The 12,834-nt window shown below is 30.2% G+C and overlaps 1 protein-coding gene and 1 pseudogene across 1 annotated transcript; both read left to right on the top strand.

Annotated features, from left to right (window-relative positions):
* The first annotated feature begins 328 nt into the window (after positions 1–328).
* Positions 329–9,826, top strand: LOC120090882 (annotated as a pseudogene).
* A 1,154-nt stretch (positions 9,827–10,980) lies between these two features.
* Positions 10,981–12,834, top strand: LOC120091946 (pentatricopeptide repeat-containing protein At1g61870, mitochondrial-like). The gene has a single exon (XM_039050118.1). It carries the CDS (start codon positions 11,095–11,097, stop codon positions 12,316–12,318), a length of 1,224 nt encoding a protein of 407 aa, XP_038906046.1. The 5' UTR covers positions 10,981–11,094; the 3' UTR covers positions 12,319–12,834.

The following is a 12,834-nucleotide window of genomic DNA, read 5'->3' as shown; positions in this document are numbered from 1 at the left end:
TTGACCTTTTATTAATTATTTTATAAAACAATTTTGACTTTTTGACTTGTTATGAACGATATTTTTTTCCTCTCTATACTTCCAAAAGCAAGCTGCAAAATTTCACGTGTAAGATTTGAGTTGTCTTCTTTTTTCAAAATATCAGAAGCTACTTTTCCTTTTATTATTCAGCTATAGAGATACCAATCTGTTTTTTTAAAAAATACGATAAAGAATATGTACTGCGTTATTTTATGTCCACAATTATATTGGTGTACTCAAATCACTCCAACAGAGAGAAGGGGAGACCTCAAAGATAATTTTCATTAGCCTTTTGCTGCCAACGTCGATGTCGATTTCGATGTTGATACCGATGACATTGTCAATACCTAATAACTATGTTAATATTGGCCGTCGTCCAATAACATCATGTTGTGTAGCTTCTTCGATTCAATAACGTCCACCCTATATCCCGAATCACATTCCGGATGCTTCCTACGTTCGCGTATTCGACACTACTCTTCGTGATGGTGAGCAATCCCTAGGTGCAGCTCTGACGTCGAAGCAAAAGCTCCACATTGCCCATGAGCTTGTGAAACTCGGTGTCGATGCAATTGAGGCGGGGTTCCCGACAGCCTCAAGGTAGGACTTTGAGGCTGTGGAGATGGTTGCGAAAGAGGTCGGGAATGTGGTCGGTAAGGACCGGTACGTGCCAGTGATTTGTGGTTTCTCGAGGTGTATCGGAGTGATGTTCGAGCTGCATGGGAGGCTGTAAAGTATGCCAAGAGACCAAGGATACATATGTTCATAGCAACAAGTGAATTTCATTTGAAGCATAAGCTTAGAAAGACAAGAGGGGAAGTGGTTGAGATTGTTAGGAATATGGTGAGGTTTGCATGACGTTGAGTTTAGTCCTCAGGATGCTGGCAGGTAATTTCTTCTTCATTTCTACATGTTGTCGAAAAATAATAAAAATACTAACCTATCGACACGTTAGTAAAGATCTTCTACTAATCAATAATCACTACAACAAAATCCATATATACTAGTTTCAATTTATGGTGATCACTTATCTAAAATTTAATAAAACCAAAGAAAACCAAAAATACGAAATAACTCGAAATCCCACCGTTCAAAAAGCAATAGAGAGGGGAAGAGAGAGAGAGAGGGGAAAACAAAAGAAAAGGGTAGAAACCTCACCTAAAAATTGACTAAACATGAAACTTGGCCATGGCCCACGGGTAAGGCCTAAACCACACTTTGACACATTAAAATCTAAAGCACCTACCCTCCCTCCTTTTTCTCAATTATTGGCTAAGTGAAAAAAAAATATATTTGGTTGTATCTCAAAACTGCATTCAATTACACAATTTAAAAAGACGTTTGGACAAGAGTTATCATCAAAATATAATAACCACCTAACTATTTTAAAACCTCCAATTAGCTACCATTAACACTATTTCAAAATCTCCATTTGCTACGATATTTACTATTTACTACAGGTTCTACTATTTTATATTCATCATTTTTTTATTATTTGCTATGTGTTTACTATTTCTTTCTCAAACTAAAATAATTTACACTTCGAACATATACTATTATAACCCAAACTAAAATAATCTACACCCGAACACAAGCTATCATAACCTAGAATTATAATAACTAACTCATTGCCCCAAACGTTCCCTAAATATTTAACTATAAATTGTCGTGGGGCAAGTTTCTCTTTTTTTAAGAAAATTTATATTTTTTCTTGATTAAAGAAATGTATGAAGATGGATATAGTTAGCATTACTCTAAGTGATTATAGATTTTATCCTTTGGTTTCCATTCCATTTGAGTACCATATCCCTCCTTCCCATCTTTTTGTTTTTTGTTTTCCAATTATTTAGAGTCCGCCATTTCTCCCTTTTTTTTTTTTCGTTTCTAATTTTTTTTGTCCCTTTTTTTAAGAATTAGAAAGAGAGACGTTAATAACTATCTTTAGTTCTTACTTCTTGAAAAAAAAAATGTAGAACCAAAATTATATTTGATAAAGTTTCTTTTTTCTTGTTTTTTAATTAAACAAATTTATTGCACATATTAAAGTATCATTTTGTTCTCTATCATTTCAAAATTGTTCGATTTTATTCCATATACTTTCAAATGTCCACTTTTAGTCCATGTACTTCCAATAAATCTTAACGTTGCACTACTAGTTCATTGTTGACTTTTTAAAATTAACTTTTGTTATATATGAGCATTTTCATAATAAATTTTGATAACATATTCACATATTGTATATTTTTTTTACATGAAATTATTATTATTATTTATCTAAATTCAATACAAATTAATTTTGATCAATTAAATTTAAGATTTATTAAAAATATATAAGTATTAAATTTGAACGAACCAAGATTAAAATGATACTCTAACCTAAAATATATAATGTGGATTATATTAAAACAAATCTACAGCCATTACAAAGAGTTTATAGCATTTAATACAATTTCAAGCCCAAAGCTAGATTTTTTAAAAATATAATTCTAATAAATTTTATCCCTCAAATATTGTTCAAATTTGATCTACATTGTATATCTCACTCCAATCAATTTATGTTAAATGATGTCGATTTACACGAGTTAGTCCAAATTAGACTAATTTATTAATTGTCCGACAAGTTTTATAAATTAAATTTTCAACAACATATATCTATGTGTTGACTTGTAATAAAGATATTTAGAACAGAATATCGAGCATACCCCATATTTAATTCAATAATAAACTTTATTCTTATCAAATAAGCCCTTAGGTTAACTATCTATTTTTCTTTTTTCTTTTTTTTTTCTCACCATTTCTTAATGGTAGTCTAGATCTTCTCTATGATAAACAAGATTTAAATTCTACCTCAAACTCGAAACAAAAATAAGTTTTAAAAAATTGTAATCTCGTTCAGTAACAATTTTATTTTTTATTCTTATTTTTAAAAATTAAGTCTAAGACGCTACTTCCACTCCTAAATTTCTTCTTTTGTTATCTACTCTTTACCAATGATTTAAAAAACCAAGCCAAATTTTGAGAACTAAAAAGTAGTTTTCAAAAAGTAGTTTTTGTTTTTGAAATTTGACTAATTTTTAAAAACAAAAATAAAAAACCAAATGGTTACCAAACGGGGCCTACATTTTCAGTTTTCAAAATTAAACACTCATATTGGGTAGAGCACTAAAACATAAAAACCAATAAAGTGAAAACAATATTTTTAGAAAATTTGACTAAAAATTCAACCATTGTATTAAAGAAATATGTAAAAATGCAGATGTAATGGGCTTAATTTTTAAAAACAAAAATAAAAAACCAAATGGTTACCAAACGGGGCTTACATTTTCAGTTTTCAAAATTAAACACTCATATTGGGTAGAGCACTAAAACATAAAACCCAATAAAGTGAAAGCAGTATTTATAGACTTAATTGTCAAAAAGAAAAATAAATATCATATGAAACCTTTAGTGCATGTTTGAGAGTGATTTTGAAATTATTAAATTCACATTTGTCATATTCAAAATCACTTTGAACATGCCTAATTGAATCACTCTAAATTAATTTAATATTTAATTTTACATTTTTAAATGTAATTTTCTTATTATCAAATTTGATTAATGATTAAAAGCATCTTTCAGAATGATTTTGAAAATGTCAAGAATAATTTTAACTATTTTAGAATCACTCCCAAGACAATCTAAATCTCATGAAAAATCTTTTATACCTAGGGCAATTTATTTTTTGGGAAGGTAGGTAACCGAAATCTTAGATACCGGAATTATAGATGTCCGACATCTTTACATTACCATGTTTGTTTTGTAGGAATATTTTTGCAGCTGAAAATATTTTTATAATGCCCGTACGACTATTTATTAATTTATAATTAATTTGATATGATTTAAACTTATATAAGATATTTGTTTTTATCAATTTGAATTTCTTTTAAAATTAATACAATTTATATTATTTTTGTATGTTATTTTTCTCAACAAAATAATATATCATAACTTAAAAATTTCTATAAAATAAATATTTATTTAAATTTCAATTTAAATATATTGCTAAAAAATAATAATAATTACAATATAACCGAAAATATATGTTATATATGGTTGATAGTATATATGTGTGTGCAAAATAAAATAAAAAGGAAGAACAAAAATGGAGGGTAATGCCCTCAACTTGGGAATCTGGAAACTCATCTTTTAGGAGGACATCTTCAGATGCCCTCCATTCGTGCATCCTAGGATGTCCAGAAATCTTTAGATGTATAAACATTTTACAATACCGCAAAACAAACACGCTAATCCAGATGTCTGCTCCATAGAAATCTAGGATGTTCGTGAAACAAACGGCCCCTAAACGTGTGTTTGGTCCAAGGAATTGAATAGTAGGAGGTGTAAATTTCTTTAAAGTTACTAAGAATCATAGCAAGTAAGTTTATCATTAATGAAATTCAAAGTAGTGAACTAGATTGGAAGAATAACCAATGTCCTATAAAATAAATAAATAAATATATAATCAACTGTTTATGTAATTTGGTTTTGTTGTGTTGTATATGATCAGATCTGATAAAGAATTCCTATATGAAATTCTTGGTGAAGTCATAAGAGTTGGAGCAACTACTCTCAACATAACAGATACAGTTGATTATACTGTGCCATTTAAATATGGGAAGTTGATTGCTGATATAAAATCTAACACTCCTGGCTTTCAAAATGTCATCATTTCAACACATTGCCAAAATGATCTTGGACTAGCAACTGCCAACACAATAGCAGTAAGTATTACTAATATGCCCTTTTTTTTTTCTTTTTGCCAAACACCTAATATTCAGTTTCTTTAAACCCAAGTTTTAAAAAAATAGTTTCAAGAAAGTTGTTTATATTTTTAGAATTTGATTAATAATTCAAATATTTTCAAATTATGAAAAAAACAAGTACAAGTAAAAATTATAAAAAAAGAAAAATTAAAATTGTTATCAAATGAGGTTTAAGAAGCATGTTTTATTGACATGATAGAGCTACGATCATTCCAATATATATACTTTTAGGATATAATCATAATTCTAATTATTTATATTATCAAAATTAGTTTGCATTCAAGGGAAAAATATCTTTAATACTATTATTGTCTAAAAAATTTAGGTCAATTTTGATAACTATTTGATTTTTTGTTTCTGTTTTTTTTTTTAAAATTAAACATATTTCATCCACATTTTTTACCATGGTTTGCGTCTTTAAATACAGGGGTTGAATTCTTAGCCATTAGTGAAAAGTAAATAACAAAATGAAGAAATTTGAAGTTTGAAATAGTGTCCATAAGCTTAATTTTAAAAAATAAAATGGTTACCAAACGGGACAATATTGTTTGTCAAGAACATTTGAAGAGACTCATAAAATAAAATAATATATTATCTAATGATTAGTCCAAATATGAGTGAAAAAAAGTATATGTGTGATGATCGCAAAATCCGGATAAGGAAATTCACTTGACCTTCACATGCCTTGTAAATTTATTATTTTGGAGAAGAAAGACAATCTACAAGACAAGAAAAGAAAATACCGGTGTGGTGCCTATCACAGAACGTTCGATGTTTAAGTTAATGTCTAGCAAAAGAGATAGAGCAAGCTAGAGTTGAACGAGTAGAACTTACCTTTTGCAGGGTTGTCATGCTCTATTTATAATGGAGCATAGGGGTCTTTTTTATCCCTTTCGGATTTGGAATCTACGTCCTCTACTTATTTGAAAATCGAACATTTAGGACTGGATTTGGACCACTAGGGATGTTCCAGAATAGAGGGTCGATCCGGATTGGCCACTCGCGAGGGATTACTGAGTTTGGCGTCAGTTTGACCTGGGCCTCAACTATCGAGATCGAGACGATCCAATCGGGTCTTGGCCAAATTACCTTTTCTCCCTATTTATTATAAATCCTCCTAGTCCTACTACCGGTCACTTTTGGATTTTTTTTTTTTTTTTTGGATTAACTCTCTTAATTTTACTTTTATCTTTATGTTTTACCGATTTGAAATTATCCATAACAACGTGTAAGAAATCTTTTCTAAGATATAGACTTTTTTTTATCGGTTGATCTTTGCTCCAAGTTCCAAGATAAGGCAGGTTTGATTTTGGTCTCTTTGGTGCAAGGCAAGTTGAGGTCACAATAAATGGCATAGGTGAGAGAGCTGGAAATGCTTCGCTAGAGGAGGTAATTTATTTATATCTATCATATATGGGACTCTTATATCCTAAATGAACTAAAAGAAAACAAAATTTGCTTTAATTAACAATAAAATTTATTTGAGGAGAAACAAATTAGATCGTATCATTATCAAATTGAAGGTAAAATAGATGCATTTTTTTCCTATCCCAAATCCCGAAAGTTACCTAGAGACACTCACACTAACCTGCTTAATTTGGTGATCAATAAACACGATATATATTTACTTTTACCAATGAAATAATATTGTTTTCTAAAATTTCATACCATTTTATCCTTAGATGACAACAATCATATCTAACATCAAATAGAAGTTCAAAGCATCTTTTAGTTAAACATATTTATATCCTTTAATCTTATTGTAAGTTCATCGTTACGTGGTTTTTTATTTTCAATACTTGCGAGATAGGAAGATGAAATATCGACTTTTGATATGATAATAGACATCTTTATCCACGTATCTATTTTCGAGTTGAATCTAAATTGCTTTAATATCAAATTAATAGAACAACTTAAAGCAAAAACTATTATGCGTAATGAATATATAGGAGTGTTGATATCTTCAATTCCAATTATCATTTTAATTACAAAAAGAAGTTATTAAAAATGATGTGATAAAATTATTGAAAATAAAAAGGGTTATTTTAAATTAAATGAGAAGGGTAGGTAAAATTGAGTGTTATATATTCTTCAGGTAGAAGAGTATGATTGAATCTACAGCCACACAAAGCTATTGTTGGAGCTAATGCTTTTGCTCATCAAAGTGGCATTCACCAGGTCACTCTTCATCTATTTTTACTCATTGATACACTTTTCTTTGGTCTTATCTTCATTTTAGATATATAAATTATCGTAACTTTACTTTTAATTTCTCGTAAAAGAACCTCGTATTACTAGAGATATAGTTTTCATCACTTATATATTATGGATCTTTTCCCTATCTAATAATCTTGGGATTTTGATTGCGCTTCAACAATATTTCTCCTCTCGAATAAAAGACGACCAAAGTCTCCTCTCGGATAATGATTTGTTAGTGTTTGCTCTCAAACAATCACTTTTAGCTAAACAACTGGAGTCCATTACTTGTTTGATTAGCACAACTGAGGAACATAATGACTACGTTATATATCGATGCACACACCTATACACATATCTAAGTAAAGATTGTAGCTTTGATACCATTTCTATGTTAGGGCATAGCTTACCTCTCTATATCTCTATGATGGCTTGTGATATTGTCTCACTTTGAGCATAAAATTAAATATTACAGTTGTGTTTTTGGAATCCCCCAAAATGTCTCGTATTAATGGAGATATTGTCCCATTCTCTATTTATATATGATATCTTCTCCTTTTTTAAGTTAACGCGGAACTTTGGTCACACTTCCAATAATTCTTTCCTTGAATGAAGGACCTCCAAAGTCTCTCTCTAGAGATTTATTTGACATTTTTAAATAAAATATAGAGACATGTTAGATCTAGTATTACAAGTTTAAGGACCTATTAGATACTTGTTAAAATTTATAAATTTATTATGAAACTTTAGGAACTTAAATTGTATGGTTAAATATGATATTTGGTAAACAGGATGGGATGCTTAAGCACAAAGGTACTTACGAAATCATTCCTCCTGAAGATATTGGCTATGAACGATCCAATAATGCTGGTATTGTTCTAGGAAAGCTTAGGTATGCTCTGTTTCTTTAATTACTGTTATGGGCCCTGCTGGTTTAAAAAAGAAGAAGAAAAAATGTTCAACTTAAGACTTCAGTTTTCAAAGACATTTTAAATAAATAAGCTTAGTTTTAGTTTAATGTGGTTTGTTTTATGGGAAAATAATTTATTTCACTTTGGTAATCTTTTTGTTGTTTATTTTTTATTTTTGAAAATTAAGTATATTTCTTTCTCATTTCGTATCATGATTTGTATCTTTCGTAAATATAATAATGGTTGAATTCTTAATTAAATTGGAAAAAAAAAAAAAAAAACATGAACAAGTATTGAAAAGCTATTTTTTAATTTTCAAAATTTGGTTTGGTTTTTTAAGCCTTAGTAAAAAGTAGATATAAATGAAGAAATTTGGAGGTAGAAGGAGTGGTCTATGGACTTAATTTTTTTTTTAAAAAAACAAAATAGTTATCAAACAAGACATTTATTTTTAGTTTTCTATTTTTGAAATTTATATTCGTTTCCTCTAAAATTCCTTACTATGATTTTTATTTCCTTAAAAAAATATTTAAATTCTTCATTAAAATCTAAGTACGATAACAAGTATTCTAAAACTATTTTTTTTAATCTTCAAAATTTGATTTGGTTTTCGAAAATATTGATAGAAAATAGATTAAACAACATAGAAATTTATGGGTGAAAGTAGAATTTAGAAACTTGATTTTCAAAAATAAAAAATAAAAAAACGAAATGATTATCAAATAAAACTTGAAAAAAAAAATCCCCATGTTATATATATATTTCTAATGAAACTAGCATTCAACATAAGAGATATTATAATAATATTAAGGGAAAATAGCAACTTATACCCCTAAATTGCAGAGGTTAGTATCAATTATAATCTTAAACTAATAATTATATCAATTTAAACCAATTTTTGTAAGTATATCAATTTATATTGTATGTTACGCTACATTTAAAGAAACATTATGTGTCACTTGTAATTTAACAATTAAACCCAAAAATTAAACTTTCATAAGTAAATCAATTTAAATTCTCACAGGATATAAGGTTACAAATTAAACTTTCATAAGTAAATCAGTCTCACGGGATATTTTCTAAACAAAATTGAAAGAAGGTTACAAATTTGATACACTTACAAAATAGGTTTAAATTGATACAATTACTATTCCCAAAGTTAGATTTTGATAAGGTTTCTCTTTTTTCCAACGAGAGCTCAACCCTTTGACTTTCTTATGTTTATTTATTTCATAACATTTTACAACAGTGGACGTCATGCTCTTAAGAGTCAACTTCGAGAGATAAATTGGGATCTCTCTCTATCTGTTTATATATATGTTATGTTTTTCTCGTTAGCATTAGATAATGTATATTATGCATATATTATTGTTGTAATATATGGATGAGAGATTCAACCTCCAACCTCAGGATTTATGCTCATGTTAATATTTATATGCGTGTTCGTTTTTTCAGCTTGGTTATGAGATGGACAATGACAACCTCCACAGTGTATTCTGGCGTTTCAAAGCAATAGCTCAACAGAAAAAGGTAATTAAATTAAATTAGTTTGCAAATATAATTAGCTGATACCAATTGGAATTCTACTAATTCGACTTACAATTACTTGAAGAACACATAAATTATAATTACTATTCATCAATAAATATTTTCGTATAATATTTTATTTTTTTACATTTCAGGAAGTTACAAATGAAGATCTTCTAGCATTGGTATCTGATGAAGTTTCTAAGAAAGTTGACATTAAGATGGCTGAAAAACAAACATCATCTAAATTATTTTAGTAAAGTTGATGTGTGTTATGTGAAAAATTGTATGTGCTTTTTTTTCCTTTTTTAATTTCTTTTCTAGGGAAATTTTTGTACAGGAAGTGTGGATAAATTGGTAGCTCGAATTTCGGATTTTCCCAAATTTCTAAAAATTTCTATGGAAATTTTAAGGTATTTTAAAAAAAAATAGCAATTAATTATACTAGCTCAATTGACGTTTCCTCTCTTTTACCATAAAAAATTTTCATTTTCAAAAAATTACATATTTTCATTCAAATCTTCTAAATTTTTATGTTTTTTACATTCTTTAGGTTTGATGTTATGATTTCTCTATCCTTATTATGCTATGTTAGTCTAATGCTATGATTTTTTATTTTCGTATCTACTTCATTTTATAATAAATAATTTATAATTATTTTATATGTAAATATTTTATGTTCTTTAATTTTGTAATTAAAGTTTGATATTCGATATATTTTATAATTATTTTCCCTTTTTTTTTTTAATTTTTACTCTCACATCGACCTTTACAAAAAAAAATTTACATCAAAATGTTGTCTCATTTTATAGAAATGATAATTGAAAATGGTCAATTATAATCTAATTTAGTCACAGTCAAAATTTCATTAACTAATTATGATAATTTTCATCCATTTCCATAAAGTTTCGCAAAATTTGCAATACTTCCATCGAAATCTTCCGACTCTATTTCTCTTCTAATATCTTTAGTTTTCCACTTTTCTCGATCAACTAGATTTTCTCCAAGCTAGAAAATTATTATACATAGATAAAGCATATAACTTTTAAATGAGACATTAGTATATTCAGGTTATGTTTGGATGTATGTCCTAAAATCTCAATAAATTATAATTTATTATTTAAAAATAATTTTGATTAATTTTATTTGCTTAAACGTTAGTTTTTTTTTTTTGGGAAAAAAATTAAAATGTTAGTACAAACTATCATTTAATCATTTTAATTAATTTTATTTTGATTAACCCTAATGGACTAGAAGTGTATGAATACCTGAAGTATGGGAAATTTTTCATAAATTGAAAAATGATTATTTTTAAATATAAAAAATGAACTAAAATATTTACAAAAGTTAGCAAATTTTCAAAATCTATGAATGATAAATATTGATAGATGCGGATAGATTGGTCAATCACCGATAGATACTGATAAATAGTTTCGTTATTTTTCTATTTTTGAAAATGGGCCTAAATTATGTGCTATTTTCCTAATTTTTATTATTCATTTTCTTTACCTCCGGTTCTCACTCGCCTACCCGATACAGTGGGATTCGGCATAACACACAAAAATGGGCTAAAGTTAAACCCTACCATCGCCATTGAAGACTGTGATTTTCACATCTAAAACCCTTCGCCATCCGCCATGGCTGCGGCTCTCTCCAGAACTCCAAGACGCCTGTTTCTCCCCTCCAGATTCCATTCTTTCACATACTCAACTACTCCTACTCCACCGCTTCAACCGAACTCCGATTCCCCTTTCGCTTCATTTCGTGCTGCTAAATCCGCCATTTTGTCTCAATCAGATCCCGAAAAGCTTGCCCAATCCTTCATCCAAGCTTCCAAGCTTCCTGCCTTCCGTCGCTACCGCCCAATCTACCACCATTCCATCCGCAAACTCGCCCGTGCTCAACGCTTCGACCTCATCGATGGCATCATTCAATCCCACCACAAATCCCCCTCCGCCATTTCTGAAGGATTCTGGATCCGCCTCATCATGCTCTACTCTAGCGCCGGCATGGTCGATCAAGCTCTCCACACTCTTGATCAGGTAATCCTTCACAAACCCTGTGATTTGTCAGAGAAATCGCTTTCTGCTGTTCTCTCTGTTTTTCTCGACAATTCCATGCCTGAGAAGGTCCATGAGATGTTCAGATCCATTCCGGAGAAGATTAGTGTTACTCCGACGGTGGTTTCTTACAATCAGGTATCGAAGGCTTTTGTTCAGCAAAACGATCTTCAATCGGCTCGGAATTGGATCGATGAGATGTACAAGGATGATGCTAAGGTCGTCCCTAACATTGACTCCTACAATATTTTGCTAGGAGCTCACTGGAACAATGGCGATTTGGTCGGATTTGATGGGATTGTGAAGGAAATTTCAAAGAGAGGTTTGGATTTCAATTTGGCTACTTACAATTACAGGATTTTGAGGCTGTGCAAGAATAAGGAGTGTGCTCGGGCTAAGAAAGTGATGGATGAGATGGTTTCAAAGGGTGTGAAACCTAATTCTGGTTGCTATGATGCAATCATCCATGGCTACTGTAATGTTGGGGATATAGAATCGGCTATGAAAATTCTGAAGAGTATGCTGGAGGATGGCTATGCTTCTCCCAGTTCCCGGAGCTATTATAGTTTGATTCGAAGCATGGTTAAGGAGGGGGAGTTTGATTTGGCATTGGAGACATGTAGAGAGATCATAAAGAGGAGATGGGTTCCTCCATTTGAGGCAATGGAGGGTCTGGTTCGTGGGTTGGTGGATATGTCGAGGATTGAAGAGGCAAAAGAGGTTGTTGAGAAGATGAAGAAGAGGCTCAAAGGGCCTGCTGTGGATTCATGGGGAAAAATTGAAGCTGCTCTTTCCCTGTAGACTGAATGTTGGGTTGGGATTACAGAGATGTCTGTGAGACTGTGATGTGTTTTACATCCACGCACATATTTGATTTTGATATGTTTTGTAGGTTATAAGGGCTAGCGAACGAGCGACTACTGTAACTGTTGGATTTAGATTCAAATAACCATTAGATATAGACTCAAAATGGGTTTGGTGCAATACTACCATTTCATGACATGGCCTTGTTTTATACAATGCTACTCATTTGAAAGATTTGAGATGTGATGGTGATTATATTTATGTAAGCCGGGCAACTGGATGGTGATTGAAGTTTTCTATTTAACAAGAGAAAAGGCATCACAGTCTCACTTATATCTGGCTTTGTTGCTGCTCCACTCGTCTATCATACTGTATGGAAGTTGTTACTCGTTTGCTCTTCTTCTGCCTGTTTTTCCTCTGTTTTAAAAGAAAGGAATGATGAGTTCTACACTGTCACTACAATTTTCTTCCTTGGGACTCCATGAGTTGAATAATAGAGGTTAGAACCAACAA

The sequence above is a fragment of the Benincasa hispida genome, chromosome 11, assembly GCF_009727055.1.
Source record: "Benincasa hispida cultivar B227 chromosome 11, ASM972705v1, whole genome shotgun sequence".
In the NCBI taxonomy this organism is placed as follows: domain Eukaryota; kingdom Viridiplantae; phylum Streptophyta; class Magnoliopsida; order Cucurbitales; family Cucurbitaceae; genus Benincasa; species Benincasa hispida.
Note: the sequence above shows the minus strand (reverse complement) of the source record. Positions and strands in the feature narration are given on the sequence as shown.